This window comes from Mercenaria mercenaria, chromosome 15 (genome assembly GCF_021730395.1).
Source record: "Mercenaria mercenaria strain notata chromosome 15, MADL_Memer_1, whole genome shotgun sequence".
NCBI lineage: Eukaryota > Metazoa > Mollusca > Bivalvia > Venerida > Veneridae > Mercenaria > Mercenaria mercenaria.
Window position 1 is genome coordinate 10,001,035 of NC_069375.1, and position 21,348 is coordinate 10,022,382.

The following is a 21,348-nucleotide window of genomic DNA, read 5'->3' on the forward strand; positions in this document are numbered from 1 at the left end:
TAAAAATCTTGTCTGAAACCACAAAACTTAGACCTTTGATATTTGGTTTGTAGCATTGTCTTATGGTCCTCAACCAAAATTGTTAAAACTGTACCCCTGGGGTGAAAAGAGGCCCTGCCCTGGGGGTCCAAAGTTTTATATAGACTTATATAGGAAAAAAACTTCTTGTCTGAAACCATACAACCTATGCTTTTGATATTTGGTATGATGCATTGTCTAGTAGTCCTCTACCAAAATTGTTCAAATTATGCCTCTGGGGTTAATAGAAGCCCCACCCTGGGGTAACTTAGTTACTATGTGAGTTATATAGGAAAAAATACTTAAAAAATCATTTGATCCTATTTCCAAGATTGTTTAATAATAATTACCTGATGCACCAGAGTAATATGATGTCACTTTACTTTGACCTTGACCTACTGACCTACTTTCTTGTTTTTTAAAATACAGCCTTGAAATTTTTATGACACACAGTTTTGCACACCAGTCGTAAAACTGAATATCATTGACCATGAATGTGACCTACTGACTTTCTTAATATTTTATCATCAGTTTGATCTTTGAAACATGTAGCTCGTATTACTCAGGTGAGCGATCCAGGGTCATCATGACCCTCTTTGTTTCGATGTAAATGAGATGTGAAATCAAAATTTGTAGTCCTGTTTGGCACCATATAACCTATACTGTGTTGGTGCGCCGTAAAACCCAAATAAATTCGGTGTAATTAAAATTTTTCATTTGAATAAATTTGTTTAAACATTGTGAATTGTTTTTGCTAGCTCTATAAAATGGTCCTGTTCAAGCTTTTATTTGTTTTAAGGAGGTAGACTTAACCCCAGCCAGTAAAAAGCCACCACCAAAGAAGAAAATAATTGCATCACGAACCCCGTCTGTACCGTCTCACACTATGAATTCTGCGGAATCGTCCATGGTAACCACAACAACTCAGTCAAAAGATACATCATCTGTAGCATCAAATGCATCTTTAACAGAGACGGTAAATGCCACACCAGCTGCTAACATCTCTGCAACTTCGCTAAAGTCGGAGGCGAATGAATATCCCACCAGAATAAATTCTGGAGTTCAGTCGTCTGTGATGCCACCGTCACAACCAACAAAGGTCAGCACAAAGGTGTATTATTTAATAACACTATTTTTATTCTTGTTACATACTCTTCTTATTCCGGGTCATCAGTAGGAACCACACTCTTTATGTAGTTCATTGGCTTATCTACTTTTTATTGATTCAAGGAAAACACAAATGTTAGAGGAGTAAATGTTTCAAAGGTCGGTGTCTGATGCAAGGACACTTTCTGTTACTATACATTAGTACTTTAGTAAAGCATTTACAACACAGATATTAATAGCCATGTTAAGAAGATGGTTAACATGCAGGAGTCTCATTCATAACTCTCAAGGTCAAAGTCAAGCACATAATGATATTTTGACATTTTGAATACCGTTTGAGTACTTTGGCTTGCTGATTTTTAAAATGTATTTCAAAGAATATCATTTTTTCAGAAGAGCTCCTAGAATAAATAAGCCTCCTACTATTTTATTTGCATATAGTTGTCCATAGTTGGACTTAAAAAAACATACATATTTGTTGTACAAGTAACTTATTATTTATTGACATGCAGACAAAGAAAGGTGTAAAGAGAAAGGCAGACACAACAACACCCATTCCACCAATGGCAGCAGATCCCTATGAACCCGACTTTGATGATGGTATAAAGGAAGAAAAACTTCCGAAAATGGGTTCAGTAAAAAAGCTTACAAACTCTAGTGTGAAAGTGACTCCAAATAAAATAATACCAAATAAAGTAGTGACTCCTGTAGGAGGTAGTGTTAATATTGTTTCAACACCAGTTGGATCAGCTGCCAAAATCACACCAGCACGAAGAGAAAGCAATAGACAGATCAAAAAGCCAAAGCGAGATCTACCTGAGGAGACAAGGGTAGAGGGTGAATCTGTAAGTTTATGATTTTAAATTACTTGAAATTCTTGGGATGGAAGTTTATTGTTTTACATAAATATGTACATATATTTAAACCTTGTCATGCTGGACACGGATTGATTCTGCCTTTATGATTAGTGCACATCATGATCAGCCTGCACAGCTGTACAGTCTGATCAAGGTCTTCACTGTTAGCTATTCAGTCAGTATCTTTTTGGTAAGCAACCCTTTTAACAGTTAATGGTACTGTTCAAATTGAAAGATGGACAAATTCATTTTAGTAATTGAGCAGGGTAAGGGATATATATAATAGCTTTAAAGAGTCCTTGCAGTTTAGTGCTGACTAAGGTGTTAGTTAAAAGCAGTGGCTTTTGAATGCATGTAGAGAATTTCTGACAGCTTACAGTATTTGTATTCAATTTAACTTTAAGCATTAATTACAACTATCGTTAGCATGACCATTTTATATTGCAGGTGAAGAAAAGTAAAATGACGGAACAGCTCAAATTTTGTCTTAATCTAGTGAAAGAATTCTTTACAAAAAAACATTCAGTAAGTATGATACTGTGAGTAGATTTAGGCCAGATTTATGCAACATTTTACGCCAATTTCTATGTCTAGCCAGTGATATTCCATAGTAATCAGATTTTTTGTCGATAAGAAACATTTGTTTTTTAAAGGCTGCAGTTGAGAGTTTTGGTATGAAATTTTGAGGGTAAAGATATTTAGTTTTTTCGGGAATGATAAAATAATTGCTATAGAATTGACCCAATAGAAACCAAAGAAAGCATAAGTTACGGATTAATGCCATGTCAAGGTCTTAACTTAGACTATTGACTATTTTGGACGTGTTTTGTCAGTACTGTGTTGTATTTAAAGGCTGGTACATGATCAGCCTTGCCAAGAAACAGTTTTCATGTTTTCTACATCAAGAAATATAGTATATGCATTTTATAATTTCAGACTTACGCATGGCCATTCTACAAGCCAGTGGACGCAGCATTATTAGGTCTAAATGATTATCACGACATAATAAAGAAACCAATGGATTTGGGCACAATAAAGGTATTTCTGGCAGTTGAAAGGTTGATTTTTGGAAGAAAGTATTGAAATGTCATAATAGTTTTTAAAAAAATAGTCAGATTTCATAAGAAAATGGTCTTAAATTCCAGGAAGATTTTTAGGCTGGAGCAAGTGTTGAAAACTAGTTTCGAATACCTTGTACTTTAAATTACTAGTGGTAATAACTGGTGCATTTTTATGTCACCTTTTCAGAACAAGTTGGAAAACAGACAATATGCTTCAGCACAGGATTTTGCAGAAGATGTTCGGTTGATATTCACAAACTGTTACAGATATAATCCACCTGATAGTGACGTTGTTATGATGGCAAAAAAATTACAGGATGTGTTTGAAATAAGATTTGCGCGAATGCCAGATGAACCTACTGGCTTAGAACTAGAAAAACTAAACGCAAAAGATGATTCAGCTAGTTCATTAGGCGAGTCAGACTCTGATAGTGGTAATGAAAGTGAAGAAGAGAGAGAAAAGAAATTAAAGGAATTGCAGGATCAGGTTGGTATTTATAAAAAGAAAGCAGAGGCTGTGAAGGTTCTTTGCAACATGAAAAGTTTGTTGACAGAGCTGTAGAATTACACATGAAGTATTGTTATTGTTCAGCTTTCCTGCAAGTAAAGTACCCTTAAACTGATAGAAATATTTTTTTTATTTTTAAAAGTTAAGCTGTAAGATTAAAATTTACTAAAAATTCATCACAAGTTTTAAGTATAATTGAAGGGAAAGAAACACAAATGAGCAAAAGGCAGATTGCTGTAACACGGCATAAATGAAGAGTAATATGATGATGACTATCATGCGCTTCATCTGATTTGTCTAGACTTGTGTGATTATGTCTTGTTATACGATGTTTTATTGTTTGCAAGTTGTGTCGTGCAGTTGTCTAGACAAAATATGAACAAGAATCGCTCTGATTACTCCAAAGAAAGCACTTATTAATTCCCAGCCACAAGTGGCGAGGGGGTTATAGGAATGGTCTCCGTCCGTAACATTTAGTGTCTGCTCTGCATCTCTTAAACACCTTGAAGGATTTTCCTGAAAAAAGATCACCTCATCAAGACGATTTGCAGAACTCGTGAGTTAGCCATGATGGCTCATTGTCAATGTCAAAAGATTTGAGCCTTCCATTTTGTGTCTGCTGTGTATCTCCTAAAACCATAAGTATTTTCCGTTTCATTGATGTTGTCATACTACATACATGGACTATGAAATATACTTAACGTCAATGCTTCCACCCAATACCATCAACCCTTTTACTATCCATAACAGTGATGGGGGATATAGCTATCTGACTGCCTTGTTACAAAATAAAATTTGAGAAGGCAGGTTGCTGTAACACAGAATAAATGAAGAGTAATATGATGATGACTATCATGCGCTTCATCTGATTTGTCTGGACTTGTGTGATTATGTCTTGTCATGCAATGTTTTATTGTTTGCAAGTTGTGTCGTGCAGTTGTCTAGACAAAATATGAACAAGAATCGCTCTGATTACTCAAAAGAAAGCACTTGCTATAAAAAAAAATCTTAAGAAACTGTGTTACTCTGTGCATTTTGTTTATAACTTAAAAATTTAAATTGTAGTTTAATAGAACTTGTCTACAATTAACTGTTTATGTATGAAATCAAGACAATTAGCTATGCAAAATTTTTAACAAAATTAATACTGGCTGTAATTCAAAATTTTAGATTGGCTCTAGAATGAATGATTTGATGTTTACTTTCTACTGATCAATAACATTGAAGTGTTGACAAAATTAACTAAAACCCTTGGGTGTTTTTAAAGCATCGGCATAGATTAACATGTTCCTTTGATTAATGTTGAATGATGACCCCCATGCGTGTCATCTGACTGGATGGACTTGAATGCTGTCTGTGTTGTACAGGCAGTGTGAAATCTTTCCAGAATGACTTTGCTCAGGGCTGACTACATTTGGCAGGAATTCTCTTAAAAATAAACTTTTTAATGTCCAAAACTTTGCAACAAAACCTATTTATCAAACTTAACTGTATTAACTTTTTAGTAAAATCTGATACACCAAAGTTTTAACCAAGTACTAATTTACTTTACAGGTGAAAGAGCTTCAGGATCAGTTACAAAGACTTACACAAGAACATATGAATAGATTAAAAGAAAAGACAGAACGTAAAAAGAAAAAAAAGAAAAATCGTGAACGTGATAAGGAAAGAGTTGATAAAGTTGTTGACGTTCCCACCGCCTCTGTTATTCCGGTACCAGTGGCAACTACCACTAGTACAGACTTGAACAGTGCAAAAAAAATTATTAATAAATCCAACAAAAAAGTGACTAAAACTCCAAGTGAGAAGCGCAAACGAGCGGGTAGTAAGGGTAGTGGTGGTAAAAAAGCTCTAAAAACTCCTTCAAGTTATCCTATTCCATTTGATAGTGACGATGAGGATAACGCTAAACCAATGACTTATGATGAAAAAAGACAATTGAGTTTGGATATAAACAAATTACCGGGTAAGTTGGGTGTTCAGCAAATAGTGAACACTTTTAACAGTTGTGATATTTGGATTTATTCACATATGTATGGATTTAATGTGCAGTTATGTAAGGACATGTGGTGCAGGATTAACCACAGGCATGTTTAAATGTCTGTAAATAATATTCAGCAATCTAAAGTATTTGAAAATGAGTATTTTATAGAAGTTCATTTGGGGTACCTGTCCACATGTAGGACAACTTTAATCAGATCTCAGGTTTTATCAATTTTTGCATTGAAAGGAGTTAAAACTGTCTTTTTGCAGGCTTTTTCCCCCATTCATAAACTGACATAGCAGATGGAGTCATTTCCCAGCTCAGTATGGGGAGGTGCATATAGCTGTTGCCCGTACGTCGTATGATCATCCCGAAATCTTGTCCAACTGTTCCCACGCTATTAGCCTGATTTCAGTTGTTCAAACTTTCACATAATCTGATGAACAAGCTAGATGTGCAAATGACCATAATGGAAGGATTTTTTCTGTGACTATTTTACTGCAGTTATGGCCCTTTGATAGTTTTTGCTGTATGGAATATAAAGAAAAATCTTGTGTCCAACTCCTCCCACACTATTAGCCTGGTTTGCTTCAAATTTAAACAGATGAACAAGCTTGATGTGCAAATGACTATAAGGCATTTTGTCTGTGAATATTTTTAGTTGTGGCCATTTGATAGTTCTTGCTATATAGAGGATGGCACGGCATGTGGGGGCATCCATCCATGTCCTATGGACACAATTCTAGTTTCAGGGGGTTTTATTACGACTGGGGGAAGGGGCCCCAGTCTGTCGTTGGGGGGGAGAAAATAGCGCAGGACAGGCAATTTTGGGGAATTTTTTTCACTCTGGGAGAATTTACAATTATGCATGATAAACACTTTAAACTATGTTTTTATTACATATTCCTGCAACTTTTAGCAGCTATACACACTGTCACTTAGCTGATAGGCACATAGATGAAGACCAGTCCATTTTCGAGCACTTAAAGAGGCATGTCCCTCTCTTTTTATTTTTGAATAGGTCCACCACTCAGCATGCCCACTCATTTTTAAAGTTGAGGGTACATGTACCCCCTGCTTTTGCAAAATAGGGGTACACTTCAAAATTTGGGGGTACACTACATGGCAGATCTGAAAATTTTCTATTTAACTACTGAAATTTGTATATTACATGTTTTTTGTGTTTGTTTTTTGTTGTTGTTTTCTTCATACAGAACTCTCGTGGGTGGGGTATAACAGATGAGATAATTTTAGAAAAAGTAAAATGTTTTTCCAAAGTTAAGATAGGAAATTCTGAATCAAAACACCCCTCCCTATATTATACTAAATATAAATAATTTTTCAGCAAGGTTCATGTATTCCCAATTTCGTGAACGGAACACGATTCGTCCGAAATAACATACAGTCAACTGAAGACTGGTAAAATTCGTCCATCAATAATAAATGGCCAAACTATTACAGATATGCAATGTGTATCAAAATTGCAGTTAAATATCGAAAAAAAAAATACTGTTAACCTTTTGCTGAGTTTATTAAAGCTAAAATGCCTTTTTGCGTTTCGTATCCATTCTTTTTTTGCACACGACCCGTATGACGTCCGACTAAAACATTTACCAAACCCCTCTATACAGCTGACAATTACGCCGAGAATTCGGTGATGGAAACGAAATTATAACATTCTTGGACCGGATCTGCGTTTTAGACCATACCAAATAATTGGCAAGTGCGCGATGAAATAAACAGCGATATTGCAGCTGAACTAGAGTTCCGAATCTCTGCGTGCATGTACCCCCAACAAGTGATTTTTATGCGTGCATTTGATATTTTGTACGTGATTCACGTACTGCAGTGCGTGAATGGGCATGCTGACCACTGCCTCCCACTCCTGGGCACTTAAGAACTTGTCAGGATCAGTCTGGTGGCTTATTCTCATTAAGTAGTCGTCGTTGTTTGTTGACGGTCACGGATGCCGCAAACTTACCAAGTGTGTCGTAATATGAGACATATACTTACGTCTTTTGCCGATGAAAAAAGTTTATTTTAACAATCCCCGTTTACCTCCGAAAATGACTCTGATATTTTAATTTTTTTAAGCTTGGTATCGGAACCGATGATGTTGTAAAACAGTATCATAAAGCGTCAATATGAACTAACGGAGTAATCTCCCTTGCTTTGTTTACAATTTTGGAGGGAGGAATTTCGGACTGCGGTAGGGGAAATCCTTGGCTGTGGGGGAAATCCTCGGCTGGGGGACGAGGCCGATATTCGGCTGCTGCTATAGAATAAAAAAAAAAACCAGAGTTTACACCTGTTTAAACACTTTTGAAAAAAAAAAAAAACATTTCATATACAACTAGGTATGTAAACCTATACATTTGAAAGTTTGGGCAATGCATCCAGTTCCATCATTACTGAACCACCACTGTTCACAAAAATCACTTCAAATTTGTTGTGATTTCCCCTATTTTCAGAACTTCTTTCTGTCTTTGTTTAGCCCCTGCCCCCCTGGAGACTGACTAGAGAAATAATCCCAGCACTTCAATGAGGACAATATCGTGCATTTAGTAACTTTCAGAACAAGTTATGTCTGTTCTATACGCTATTCTGAGAAGTGTCATTTAACAGTTGTATGACTAGCAGGTCAAGATCATAAATGACTAAGTTATGTATAGCTTGAGAACACTTTGGTACATGTCCCGTAAACTTCATAGGTTGATTTTCTGTGGTCATTAGATAACCCAATCAAATTTTGGAACATGAGGTGAAGGTCATGGTATTTTTGAGATTGAAAATTACATACCCAGTTTTCTCCAATGAGGCATATGTGTTTTATACAAAACTTGTATAAGTTACTTGAAATGATAATAAGTTAGAAAGGCTTTACTAAATTCTTTAAGGTTACTGTTTAGAATAAAACACATCAATGAGGACAAACCTCCAATTAGGAACAGGAATGTTATGACTGATTCTATACGCTATTCTGAGATGTGTTTTGTACATCCCGTTATTTCCATTTTTACGAAGTAAATAGAGCAACAGATAACTTGCATATTTGCATAAAGAAACAATTTTTTTATTTGCACAAGATGTATGTAATTAAAAAAAATCCAGTTCTCATTCTAGTGCAGGCATATCAATGAGGACAAACCTGCAATTAGGAACAGGAATGTTATGACTGATTCTATACGCTATTCTGAGATATGTTTTGTACATCCCATTATTTCCATTTTTACGAAGTTAACAGAGCAACAGATAACTTGCATATTTGCATAAATACACAATTTTATTTGCACAACTTGCATGTAATTAAAAAAAATCCAGTTCTCATTCTAGTGCATGCATATCATTGTATATGTCCCGCAAAATTTAACATTTGTTGCTTGTAGTCTTGTACACCGCTAACCGCAATGATGCAGTCCAAATATATCCAAATTACTTACCTGTATCAATAATACATTAAAAATAAAGCATCTCTATGCACTACATCATCATCATAATCTGCAAGGAAAAAGATTCACAAAGTTGTAAAGCAAGAATATTATTGAATTAAATAATTACTAGTCGGTTTCAGTTGGGGAACAGGATCTGGGAAGTATCCCCGCTATCCTGTCGATTAAAAAAACACTTTCAAATGAATGGTCAACTAAGTGTATGTGGCTGCTGAAAAAATATGTACATTGTAAGACATGTGAATAGTTTTAAGTGAATACACCAACGTTGGGCGGTTAAAACCGCCCCCGGTTTTAACCAGCGGTTTTAACCGGTTAAAACCGCCCCGGTCAATACTCCCTGAAGTGGTCAATACCGGTCAATACTGGTCAATTGGTCAATACTGGTCAATTAGTCAATACTGATTGTTAAGATATTTTACAGAGTTTATGAACAGTTAAATAATGACTGTTTAGCTAAAGCAACCAAATCAGTACTCCCAAATTGGTCAGAAGTGGTTGACTGGTCAATACTGGTTGATACTGGTCATTAAACATTTTCTATTAGATTAGATTACAAAGATATATTATTTTTCTACAAAAATGTCACAATAAGTGGAAAAACTGCTAATTTGACTAAACTTAATTAAATTTTGTAGAAAGTATTTCATAAACTGCAGCAGTAAGTGTTTGATTTACAAGTGATACATCTAATTATTTTTACTGGTATAAATAATTTAATGAACAGTTGCTGTTAACACCTGGACCCTTTCATGGAAGTGGTTTAATTGTGTTTTGGTAGCAACTGTCACATTGCCTAATTGACACCATGTCATACAATACGCAAGAGATTATGTTGTAGGCCTGGCTATCTAGTCACTAATTAGCTGTCATAATCAATAATCCCACTGTATTATTGAGATGCTTGATTATGGTAACTTTATTTAAAAAATAAAATTATGCAATCAAAGTATTCAACTGACCAGTATTGACCACTTTTATATGTATTGATCAGGGATATTGCGTAGAACCAAGATTTGAATTGACCAGTACTGTCCATTTCAATGAGTGTAATTTACAGCAATAAAGTCTTTAATTAAATCAAAATAAAGGCTACTGTAAGAAGATAGAAGCATTGAATAAACTAGTAATGACCACTGACCATTCTAAGTATATTGTCTAAAATTGAACCTGACCTGAAAATTTAGGACACATTGCCAAGGACCAAAAGTGAATTGACCAGTATTGACCACTATACTTTTTAATGAACAAAATTTTAAATTATTCAAATTTCTTTATTATTTTTACATTACTTTTACAGCCTGTGCTAATCTGTGAATGTATAAATGTAAAAGTGTTGAATAAACCAGTATTGACCACCTAAGAGTGACCATAGTATTGAATCGACCGGTATTGACCGGTTTTAACCAGTATTGACCGCCGGCCCGGTCAATACTCATATTGACCGGCTTTTTGCCAACATTGGAATACACAATAGTGATTGAGTATCCTTTGTTTTGTTTATTTCTTCGTCCTATTGCTTCATCCATGGGGAAAGCAAAAAAAATTAATTAGTTCCCGCTAAAATGCATTGATACCCAATTAAAGTATAAAATCATTGGGTAACATGGTTAAAAATTCCCAATAAAAGTTTAGCCAATACCCAATTCAAACCAAAATGATGGGGTAATACCCAGGCCACATTAAAAAAAGTCTGTTTACTGTTTTTCGACCCTATTTAAAATTTGGTCGGTAGGTACGCAATTACTTTTTCTTTTTAGCTCACCTGAGCACAAAGTGCTCAAGGTGAGCTTTTGTGATCGCCCGTTGGCGTCAGTCGTCGTCCCGTCGTCAACAATTTTGACTGTTAACACTCTAAAGGTCACAATTTTGGCCCAATCTTAATAAAACTTGGTCAGAATGTTACCCTCAATAAAATCTTGGACGAGTTTGATATTGGGTCATCTGGGGTCAAAAACTAGGTCACCAGGTGAAATCAAAGGAAAAGCTTGTTAACACTCTACAGGTTACAATTTGGGCCCAATCTTAATGAAACTTGGTCAGAATGTTACCCTTAATAAAATCTTGGACAAGTTTGATATTGGGCTATCTGGGGTCAAGAACTAGGTCACCAGGTCAAGTCAAAGGAAAAGCTTGTTAACACTACAATGTAGAGGTCACATTGATGACTGTGTGTTCATGAAACTTGGTCAGAATGTTAATCTTGACGATTTTAAGGTCCAGTATGAATCTGGGTCATGTAGAATCAAAAACTAGGTCACCAGGTGAAATCAAAGGAAAAGCTAGTTTACACTGTAGAGTCCACATTTATGACCGTATCTTAATGAAACTTGGTCAGAATGTTAATCTTGATGATCTATAGGTCAGGTTCAAATCTGGGTCAGGTGGGATCAAAAACTAGGTCACTAGGTCAAATCAAAGGAAAAGCTTGTTGACACTCTAGAGGCCTCATTTATGACTGTATCTTCATGAAACTTAGTCGGAATGTTAATCTTGATTATCTTTAGGTCAAGTTCAAATCTGGGCGATGTTGGGTCAAAAACTAGGTCACTGGGTCAAATCAAAGGAAAAGCTATATAACAGAATAGAGGCCACATTGATGACCATATCTTAATGAAACTTGGTCAGAATGTTACTCTTGATGATCTTTAAGTCAATAGGTCAGGGGAGCGATACAGGGCCTTCATGGCCCTCTTGTTTTTTTTAGTGGGGGAATTATACTTTTGGCAGTAGATTTATGATCGTTTCTAACAGAATATTTCTTTTGTAAAAATAAGACAAATCTGTACATATGGTATAAAAGGATGAAATTAAATAATACAGTTTAAACTTTCTTTTATTATTTTGCTTACTTGAAATATATGCGGCACTTGTCGTATCACTACTTGAAATAAATTTGACCAGCATTGTCCAATAAAAACTTAAAGGGGCAGCATTTTAAGCGGATAGGTAGGGAGACAGCAAACATTTTTAAATTGGCCCCAAGCTGTAAAAGCTTACCTGTTGCTCTGTGTAAATATACAACCTTAGCGTATGCTGCAGTGTAGTTAACTTGTTTTGCCTGTATGATTGGGAGCCCTAGATACTCAAGCATATCTTCGTTAATTTAAGGAAATCCGTTTATGATTCATTTTCATTGGCGCCTGCTGGTGTATAATGTCTTAGGAAGGATCTAAAGGATAAAGGATCTTTTTACAGATTTTATTAACTGTCAGGTCGTCCATCTATCACACTGTAAACTCAGCTTTAAGGACTTTCAAATATCAAAAGTTCATCCTTTTCATTTTTCTCTTTAATTTTATTTGACATAAGCATTGAACATTAAAATGACGCTAAAATTTCTACTGCTAAGGGCACAGGTACCAGTCCTTTAAAAACAGAGGGCCATTATGTTGTTCTGTTCATCCATAGTGATAAAAAATCATGCCACATCAATGAGGACAAACCTGCAATTAGGAACATATTATGACTGATCCTATACGCTATTCTGAGATGTGCTCTGTTTTTTAATATCCGGCCATGAGTGGTGGGTGTTTATAGGAATGGTCTCCGTCCATCCGTAACAATTGTGTCTGCTCCATATAACTTGAAACCCTTGATTGATTTTCCTGAAACTGGTCAAATGATCACCTCGTCAAGACGATTTGCAGAACTGAGGTCAAGGTCACAACTCGAGGTCAAAGGTTTGAGCCTTCCCTTTTGTGTCTGCTCTGTATCTCCTAAACCCCTTTAAGGATTTTCATGGAACTGTTCAAATGATCACTTCATCAAGTCGATGTGCAGAATTCACGAGTCGTCAATGTTGGCTCAAGGTCAAAGGTTTGAGCGGCAGAGGATATAGCTGTCTTTCAGACTGCCTTGTTTTAAAGTACAAAGATCTGAATGTCAAGTATACGTTGGAAGAAAGTAGGACTGACACACTTGTAGTCTAGTGCCCTTATTGATACTGTAATGTAATCGGGGATACATATATAATCACATACAATTATGAAAATATTATCGAAGGCATTCATACATGTATTTTTTATTGGAAAAGCAAATAAGACCTTTCTTTGATTTTGCATGAATGACAAAGTGATATTTGGTACATGTCAGATGATTGTTGGTAATGATATTGTATATATTCTGTTTACAGGTGATAAGCTCGGTAGAGTGGTGCATATTATACAGTCCAGAGAACCGTCCTTGAGAGATTCCAACCCAGACGAGATTGAGATAGACTTTGAAACCCTCAAACCATCAACTTTGAGAGAATTGGAGTCCTATGTTATGTCTTGTTTGAAAAAGAAGCCAAGAAGTTACAGTAAGTAGTTCACATAATTTGATCTCCATTGTTGCCTTCTGATAACATGTCATTGAACTTCTCATGTTTGGTGATAAAATTGAAATGATTGTGACAGAAATGGTCATGTATGCCCTTAATACAGTAGTGACTTGCAAACTTATTGTAAAGGTAGTTGATCCTTAAGATGTCATCTGTTCATAGCATGGATATGATGTACTATAATGCAACTGGAGTAAATATAAACTACAAGAAAAAAATGCGAAACAAAAAAAGGTTATGGAAGTTGCAATAAATTTGGTTTCTTAAGACTTAGATCTTTTAAATGTAATAACTATTAAGTATGTTTTACAGTATCTGTTTTAATAGGCACAAACACCTTAAAAGGTTCAGTGACCGGTTTGTAAGGAGTTTCTGTTTCAGCAAATCTGTGTATATAAAATATTTAAAAGAATTTTTCTTCTGTAGCAAAACGAACGCCTGGGAAATCAAAACAACAGGTACAGCAAGAAAAACGTCAAGAATTAGAAAAACGATTGCAGGATGTAACGGGTCAGCTTGGTGGAAGTGCAGCAAAGAAGGGTTCAAAGAAAGGTACAAGAATGAATATTGCCTTGCTTATTCTTTAAAGGCATTCTAGTTAAGAGCATAAAATGGGCAGTTTCTCACCAGAGTACTTTTGAGTATAAGCTAGATATTTGATAGGGAATGGTCAGACAGAAGAAAGTTTAAATGCAAGTCTGCTTGCTTGTATCACAAACTATTCCATGCAATGCGGATTAGTTTTATAACTATAGTATGTGTATGAAAGCCATCCCTGGGCAGAGTGCATGTTATTTTTGACTTTAGTATTCAATCAGGGATGGTTAGAGAAAATCGAGGTTTAATCCCAGTCTGCTGGTGTAAAAAGCAGGCTGTTTCATGCTCTTGTGACATTTTGATTTCACTTTTTAGCTCACCTGTCACAAAGTGACAAGGTGAGCTTTTGTGATCGCGCGGTGTCCGTGCGTGCGTCCGTCCGTAAACTTTTGCTTGTGACCACTCTAGAGGTCACATTTTTCATGGGATCTTTATGAAAGTTGGTCAGAATGTTCATCTTGATGATATCTAGGTCAAGTTCGAAACTGGGTCAAGTGCCTTCAAAAACTAGGTCAGTAGGTCTAAAAATAGAAAAACCTTGTGACCTCTCTAGAGGCCATATATTTCACAAGATCTTCATAAAACTTGGTCAGAATGTTCACCTTGATGATATCTAGGTCAAGTTTGAAACTGGGTCACGTGCCATCAAAAACTAGGTCAGTAGGTCTAAAAATAGAAAAATATTGTGACCTCTCTAGAGGCCATATATTTCACAAGATCTTCATGAAAATTAGTGAGAACGTTCACCTTGATAATATCTAGGTCAAGTTCGAAACTGGGTCACGTGCCATCAAAAACTAGGTCAGTAGGCCAAATAATAGAAAAACCTTGTGACCTCTCTAGAGGCCATATTTTTCATGGGATATGTATGAAAGTTGGTCTGAATGTTCATCTTGATGATATCTAGGTCAAGTTCGAAACTGGGTCATGTGGGGTCAAAAGCTAGGTCAGTAGGTCTAAAAATAGAAAAACCTTGTGACCTCTCTAGAGGCCATATATTTCATGAGATTTTCATGAAAATTGGTCAGAATGTTCACCTTGATGATATCTAGGCCAGGTTCGAAAGTGGGTCATGTGCGGTCAAAAACTAGGTCAGTAGGTCAAATAATAGAAAAACCTTGAGACCTCTCTAGAGGCCATATTTTTCATGGGATCTGTATGAAAATTGGTCTGAATGTTCATCTTGATGATATCTAGGTCAAGTTTGAAAGTGGGTCACATGCCGTCAAAAACTAGGTCAGTAGGACAAATAATAGAAAAACCTTGTGACCTCTCTAAAGGCCATATTTTTCATGGGATCTGTATGAAAATTGGTCTGAATGTTCATCTTGATGATATCTAGATCCAGTTCGAAACAGGGTCATGTGCAGTCAAAAACTAGGTCATTAGGTCTAAAAATAGAAAAACCTTGTGACATCTCTCGAGACCATACTTGTGAATGGATCTCCATAAAAATTGGTCAGAATGTTCATCTTGATGATATCTAGGTCAAGTTTGAAACTGGGTCACATGCCATAAAAAACAAGGTCAGTAGGTCAAATAATAAAAAAACCTTGTGATCTCTCTAGAGGCCATACTTTTCATGGGATCTGTATGAAAGTTGGTCTGAATGTTCATCTTGATGATATCTAAGTCAAATTTGAAACTGGGTCAACTGCGGTCAAAAACTAGGTCAGTAGGTCTAAAATTATTAAAATCTTTTGACCTCTCTAGAGACCATATTTTTCAATGGATCTTCATGAAAATTGGTCAGAATTTTTATCTTGATAATATCTAGGTCAAGTTCAAAACTGGGTCACATGAGCTCAAAAACTAGGTCACTATGTCAGATAATAGAAAAAATGACGTCATACTCAAAACTGGGTCATATGGGAAGAGGTGAGCGATTCAGGACCATCATGGTCCTCTTGTTTTTACTTCTATTACTGGTGTATGCAGGCCTTTTTTTCATCAATTTGGGAATGCCACCGACACCGGTGGAGTTGGGAAAATGCTCTCGGAACTTGTCTTAATTGGGACAATTTGCAAATTACCAAAATCTACATAAATGTGTTGTGTGAAATATTAATGAATTGCATTTCAGTAATTGTTCAACAGTATTATAATTCATCTAAATAAACATACAAATTAGCAAAACTACCTTAAAACAGCAAAAACCCTAAAAAGTATAATCATTTGGGAATTTTAAATTCAACTTTGGGGAAAAAACACTTTTTTGCATTGGGATTACCTCCTTTTACCGGAGGTAGATTTATAGGGGGAAAAAGCCCTGATATGTATCAAGATTTGCACGGACATTGAAAAATGTTTGAATAATTGTTGAGGTGCTTTAAAATGCTTATTTATGTTCGGAACCTTCATAAGTACGAAGTAAGAAGTGTTCGATTTTGTTCACAGAAGTGTATCCTCGTTCCAAATATGATTATCGCATTTTTCACCGTGTACAAAACTGCTTATGAAGAGTATTCAGGGTCATGTACTCTTGAGCAACCGGCAGTTGTTAAATGAAATACAATACAGGCAGTGCCTTCAAAAAAAATGCTTGAATTTTGAGTAGTTGAACCTTGAAAAGTAGGTGCTTGATTTTTTTAGGAATAATTTGTATGAACCATGTGTATATCAAAGCCATCCCTGGGCAGAGTGCTTGTTATTCTTGACTTTGCTGCTCAATCAGGGATGGCTATAGAAAATCAAGGTTTAATCCCAGTCTGTTAGTTTGAATGACGCAGACTGTTTCATGCTCTTGTGACATTTTAATTTCACAATTTTCTCTTGCATGTCATGCAAATTACTAATACATTTATCAGAGCCATCCCTGGGCAGAGTGCATGTTATTCTTGACTTGGTTACTCAGTCAGGGATGGCCAGAGAGAAAACTAGGTTTAATCCCAGTCTGCTAGTTTGAATGATGCGGACTGTTTCATGCTTTTGTGACATTTTGATTTCACAATTTTCACTTGCATTTCATGCAAATTACTTGCGCATGTATCGGAGCCATCCCTGGGCAGAGTGCATGTTATTCTTGACTTGGTTACTCAATCAGGGATGGCCAGAGAGAAAACGAGATTTAATCCCAGTCTGCTAGTTTGAATGACACGGACTGTTTCATGCTCTTATGATATATTTTAATTTCACAATTTTTACTTGCATTTCATGCAAATTACTTGCGCATGTATCGGAGCCATCCCTGGGCAGAGTGCATGTTATTCTTGACTTGGTTACTCAATCAGGGATGGCCAGAGAGAAAACGAGATTTAATCCCAGTCTGCTAGTTTGAATGACACGGACTGTTTCATGCTCTTGTGACATATTTTAATTTCACAATTTTCACTTGCATTTCATGCAAATTACTTATGCATGTATCGGAGCCATCCCTGGGCAGAGTGCATGTTATTCTTGACTTGGTTACTCAATCAGGGATGGCCAGAGAGAAAACGAGATTTAATCCCAGTCTGCTAGTTTGAATGACACGGACTGTTTCATGCTCTTATGACATATTTTAATTTCACAATTATTACTTGCATTTCATGCAAATTACTTGCGCATGTATCGGAGCCATCCCTGGGCAGAGTGCATGTTATTCTTGACTTGGTTACTCAATCAGGGATGGCCAGAGAGAAAACGAGATTTAATCCCAGTCTGCTAGTTTGAATGACACGGACTGTTTCATGCTCTTGTGACATATTTTAATTTCACAATTTTCACTTGCATTTCATGCAAATCACTTATGCATGTATCGGAGCCATCCCTGGGCAGAGTGCATGTTATTCTTGACTTGGTTACTCAATCAGGGATGGCCAGAGAGAAAACGAGATTTAATCCCAGTCTGCTAGTTTGAATGACACGGACTGTTTCATGCTCTTGTGACATATTTTAATTTCACAATTTTCACTTGCATTTCATGCAAATTACTTATGCATGTATCGGAGCCATCCCTGGGCAGAGTGCATGTTATTCTTGACTTGGTTACTCAATCAGGGATGGCCAGAGAGAAAACGAGATTTAATCCCAGTCTGCTAGTTTGAATGACACGGACTGTTTCATGCTCTTGTGACATATTTTAATTTCACAATTTTCACTTGCATTTCATGACAATTACTAATGCATTTATCAGAGCCATCCCTGGGCAGAGTGCATGTTATTCTTGACTTGGTTACTCAATCAGGGATGGCCAGAGAGAAAACAAGGTTTAATCCCAGTCTGCTAGTTTGAATGACACGGACTGTTTCATGCTCCTGTGACAAGTCTTTTCACAGACCTGTACTAAAGATATTTCTCCTGTTTTAACATTGAAGTGGAAATTTGATGCGTATTTATAAAGGATTAATAAAAGTGAAATTATATTCAAGTTTTGATACTTAATTTGTATAGTGGAAAATGATGAACATGTTATGGTATTTTCAGATGGTGAGAAAGGTGAAATGGATGTCTCCGGAGGTGCAAGTCGTCTCAGTTCCAGTAGTAGTAGTGGCTCAGAGAGCGAGTCATCATCCAACTCGAGCTCATCGAGTTCAGACTCGAGCGACTCCGAGTCAGGTTAGATATCTCTTCATCTAACCTTTTAATGTCTGTCTTATAAGTCTTGAACAAAATTGCTGTGTAATTGAACAAGTGTGAAGATGTTGCCAGATGCAGATACAGTGGTAACAAGCAATCTAAGCCAATCATTAGGTGTCACTATTGTACTTTTTGCCAAGGCTATTTTCGAAGCAGAACTAGTGCATCAGCATTTTTATAGTTCTGTATGTTAAAGTCATAAGCTTTTTAAATTGAATTGCTCAAATTTAATTATTCAACTTTTTAAAAAAATGTAATTTTTGGAATAGAGCACCACCTTTGTTTAGGGATCATTTAGGTCCCTCCCTCTTTGGCAAGTATTTGAAAATTGAAACAAAATAAGTAGGGTTGGGATCTACATATTGAAATGCTTCTTTGTGCACTCATAGGATTGGCTGGCCCAAGATTCATTTTCTAGATGACTGTATCTCCAAAATATATGATGTGCAAATGTTCAATGAGCTCATTGGTGCCTATTTTGATGTATGCTTTTAAACAAATACTTAAGATCTGATATTTTTAATTGTTAAAATGTTAGTGCTACTTAATATAGTTCATGCAAATTGACATATATACTGCTGTTTATAACAGAAAATACACAAAAGTTGAAAATCAAGAAAAGACTGATAAATAGATTCCTTTCTTAGACTTGACCCATAAGGAATCCTTCCATTTATTTAATGAAGTTGTCACATAACTCCCTAGTCAGTTTGCATGTATTATATTATCAGTATTTTGATACAGCAGTCGAGACCACATTCGCAGATATGTTAGACTTGCTGTACCTGGAATCAAATCTGTATTATTTGCTCCGAAATCCTAATGTTGTATTTGATGTCTTTGCTTATACATGTGAAACATTTATTGTCATTCATTTGATATTAACTCTCTTAGACTGAAGGTCTAAAATCATGCAAAAAGTGCCATTTTAACCCTTGACTACTACCAGTTTATCTTTAAGCATTGTTTACTAAAAAGTATTGTTATAGGACTGCTCTGAAAAGTGGTTTAATAGTTTATATAGTAATGTTGAAAGGATCTTGATGCTTGTAAGAAATGTATGAAGTAAATCTGCTAAATTTGATTTGATCTGCTGAAAATGTTTTGATATAAATTTGTAAGGTAGACTAAATGATCAGACTACATGATTTAACAAGACCAGTTTTGAAAATAAAACACTGGTATTAAACCAATCAATGTTGATGGTTTTTAAAGAGTATTTAGTGCCTATCATAGAAATACGGAGTTGCTTTTGTTTTAAACTTGAAAAGTGAGACTAGCATAGTATTTTAAACTGCAGAAAAGGTAGTTCTGATTGTTTAGAAATAGTTATTATTGTAATATATATTTATTTGAAGTATACAAAATGATTGATGTTAGCGTTACTTTGGAAGAAGGAACGTTATCATTGCTTTGGCCAGATATATTTATTTCAGATATGTAACTGCAAGTTGAATTATTGAAAGTGCATAAAGTTGTAGTACAGAGACTTTAAAACAAACTTTGGTAGATTGTATTCCTTGCTTATACTTTGAGCATTTTTATTGCAAAAATTTAGAGCATGTACAAAATTCAAATTGACTGCTTGTAGCAACAGCACGCAGTAGAAATTCTTTCAGTGCAAAGCAGTTACATTTGCTGATAGGACGTATCTGACCAAATTGCATACTGTTTTGGTTTAGAAAGTTGTGAAAGAAACATGTGTAATGTGACACTTGTTTTAAACAGCCTGAGTGCAAAAATGTGTTCATCCTTTGAGTCCAGCCAAAATTCTGGGCTGGTTTTTATACTTTTTATCATTTAGAGAAGAAACCATTGATTGTAGATAATGTCATCTTTAAGTTGTCTTTTCCTGGCTCATTTATTCTGTATATGTGACATAGATGTAATATGAACATTTCAACAAAGATGTACTTTTCTGTGCAACTCTGAATGTGTTAACTCTATCTCGTTTTTTATTACTTAACTGTCATAAGATTTGTTCCAATGCATTGAAGTTAGATCGTCGGCATGTTTAATCATTGTAAGGGTAATGAGCTAGAGACAATGACTGAACTGAAAGCCTCTGAAACTTGGCTTTGAAAATTTGTGATCCAAGACAGCAGGGTGTGGTTGCAGGTAGAGAGTATAACAGATTTGGCTGGTCTCAAAACTTGACACTTTGTGCACTCTAAAGGCTTAAAAGAAAAAAGTTTCTCTGTAATTTGTACATTGTTTGGATCACATTACACAGGATATACCTTGTTAATGATTACTTTTCAAACTTGTGACATTTGTAAGTTTTCAGACGTTTTTATACTCTGCATTTTATCAGAGATCTGCATACTCTAGAGATGGCTTACACAGCTTACACTGCATAAATTTACAGCAAAAGTTTGTCCATTTTGTGTTCTTTGTAGTCTTCAGTTTTGTTTGTAGTTGTTAAAGGAAAATGTGTAAATGTAGTTTTATGAGAAAAAAAAATCATGTATCATTTGTATAACTAATGTTAAAAATTGAGTTGTACAGAAAATTATCTTTATGTCATAAGTCATTTATTTGTTACGAGTTATTTTTTCTCTATTTTGTACTGTTTTATGATGAAAAAATCATTCATTTTGCAATTGTAAATAGTCATTTTATAGATATACATAGTAAATGAGTCATCAGCATTTTTATTCGTAAATCACAATAAACTATTGAAATAAATATTTTGTACTTTTCTTGTGCCTAATTGACCTGTATATGTAATCAAACAAAGGATGAACACATTTAGTTGAATTAAGTTACTAGGTGGCATTTTGTATTTGGATATTAGCTGTTAAAGAGATATGCACAGGGTAAATAATGGACGGAAGGGCTTTGGGAATATACATATAGTCCACATGGAAAATCTATCTCTATAAA

At 35.5% G+C, this 21,348-nt stretch overlaps 1 protein-coding gene and 1 non-coding gene across 9 annotated transcripts in view; both read left to right on the plus strand.

Moving 5' to 3' along the window:
• Positions 1-21,348, plus strand: part of LOC123546372 (bromodomain-containing protein 3-like) — a 62,777-nt gene that overhangs the window by 18,941 nt on the left and 22,488 nt on the right. For 7 of the 8 annotated variants that reach the window (XM_045332591.2, XM_045332633.2, XM_045332583.2 and 4 more), the window contains 9 exons: positions 818-1,129; positions 1,638-1,970; positions 2,430-2,507; positions 2,919-3,020; positions 3,231-3,530; positions 5,106-5,517; positions 13,120-13,287; positions 13,735-13,860; positions 18,310-18,441. In XM_045332591.2, coding sequence (XP_045188526.1) covers positions 818-1,129; positions 1,638-1,970; positions 2,430-2,507; positions 2,919-3,020; positions 3,231-3,530; positions 5,106-5,517; positions 13,120-13,287; positions 13,735-13,860; positions 18,310-18,441 — 1,963 coding nt within the window. The remainder of the gene's footprint in view (positions 1-817; positions 1,130-1,637; positions 1,971-2,429; positions 2,508-2,918; positions 3,021-3,230; positions 3,531-5,105; positions 5,518-13,119; positions 13,288-13,734; positions 13,861-18,309; positions 18,442-21,348) is intronic. The other variant, XM_045332617.2, reaches the window with a different exon arrangement.
• On the plus strand, positions 8,667-8,739 carry LOC123563128 (small nucleolar RNA U54). Its single transcript, XR_006688750.1, has one exon. It is a non-coding gene; the product is annotated as a small nucleolar RNA U54 (small nucleolar RNA).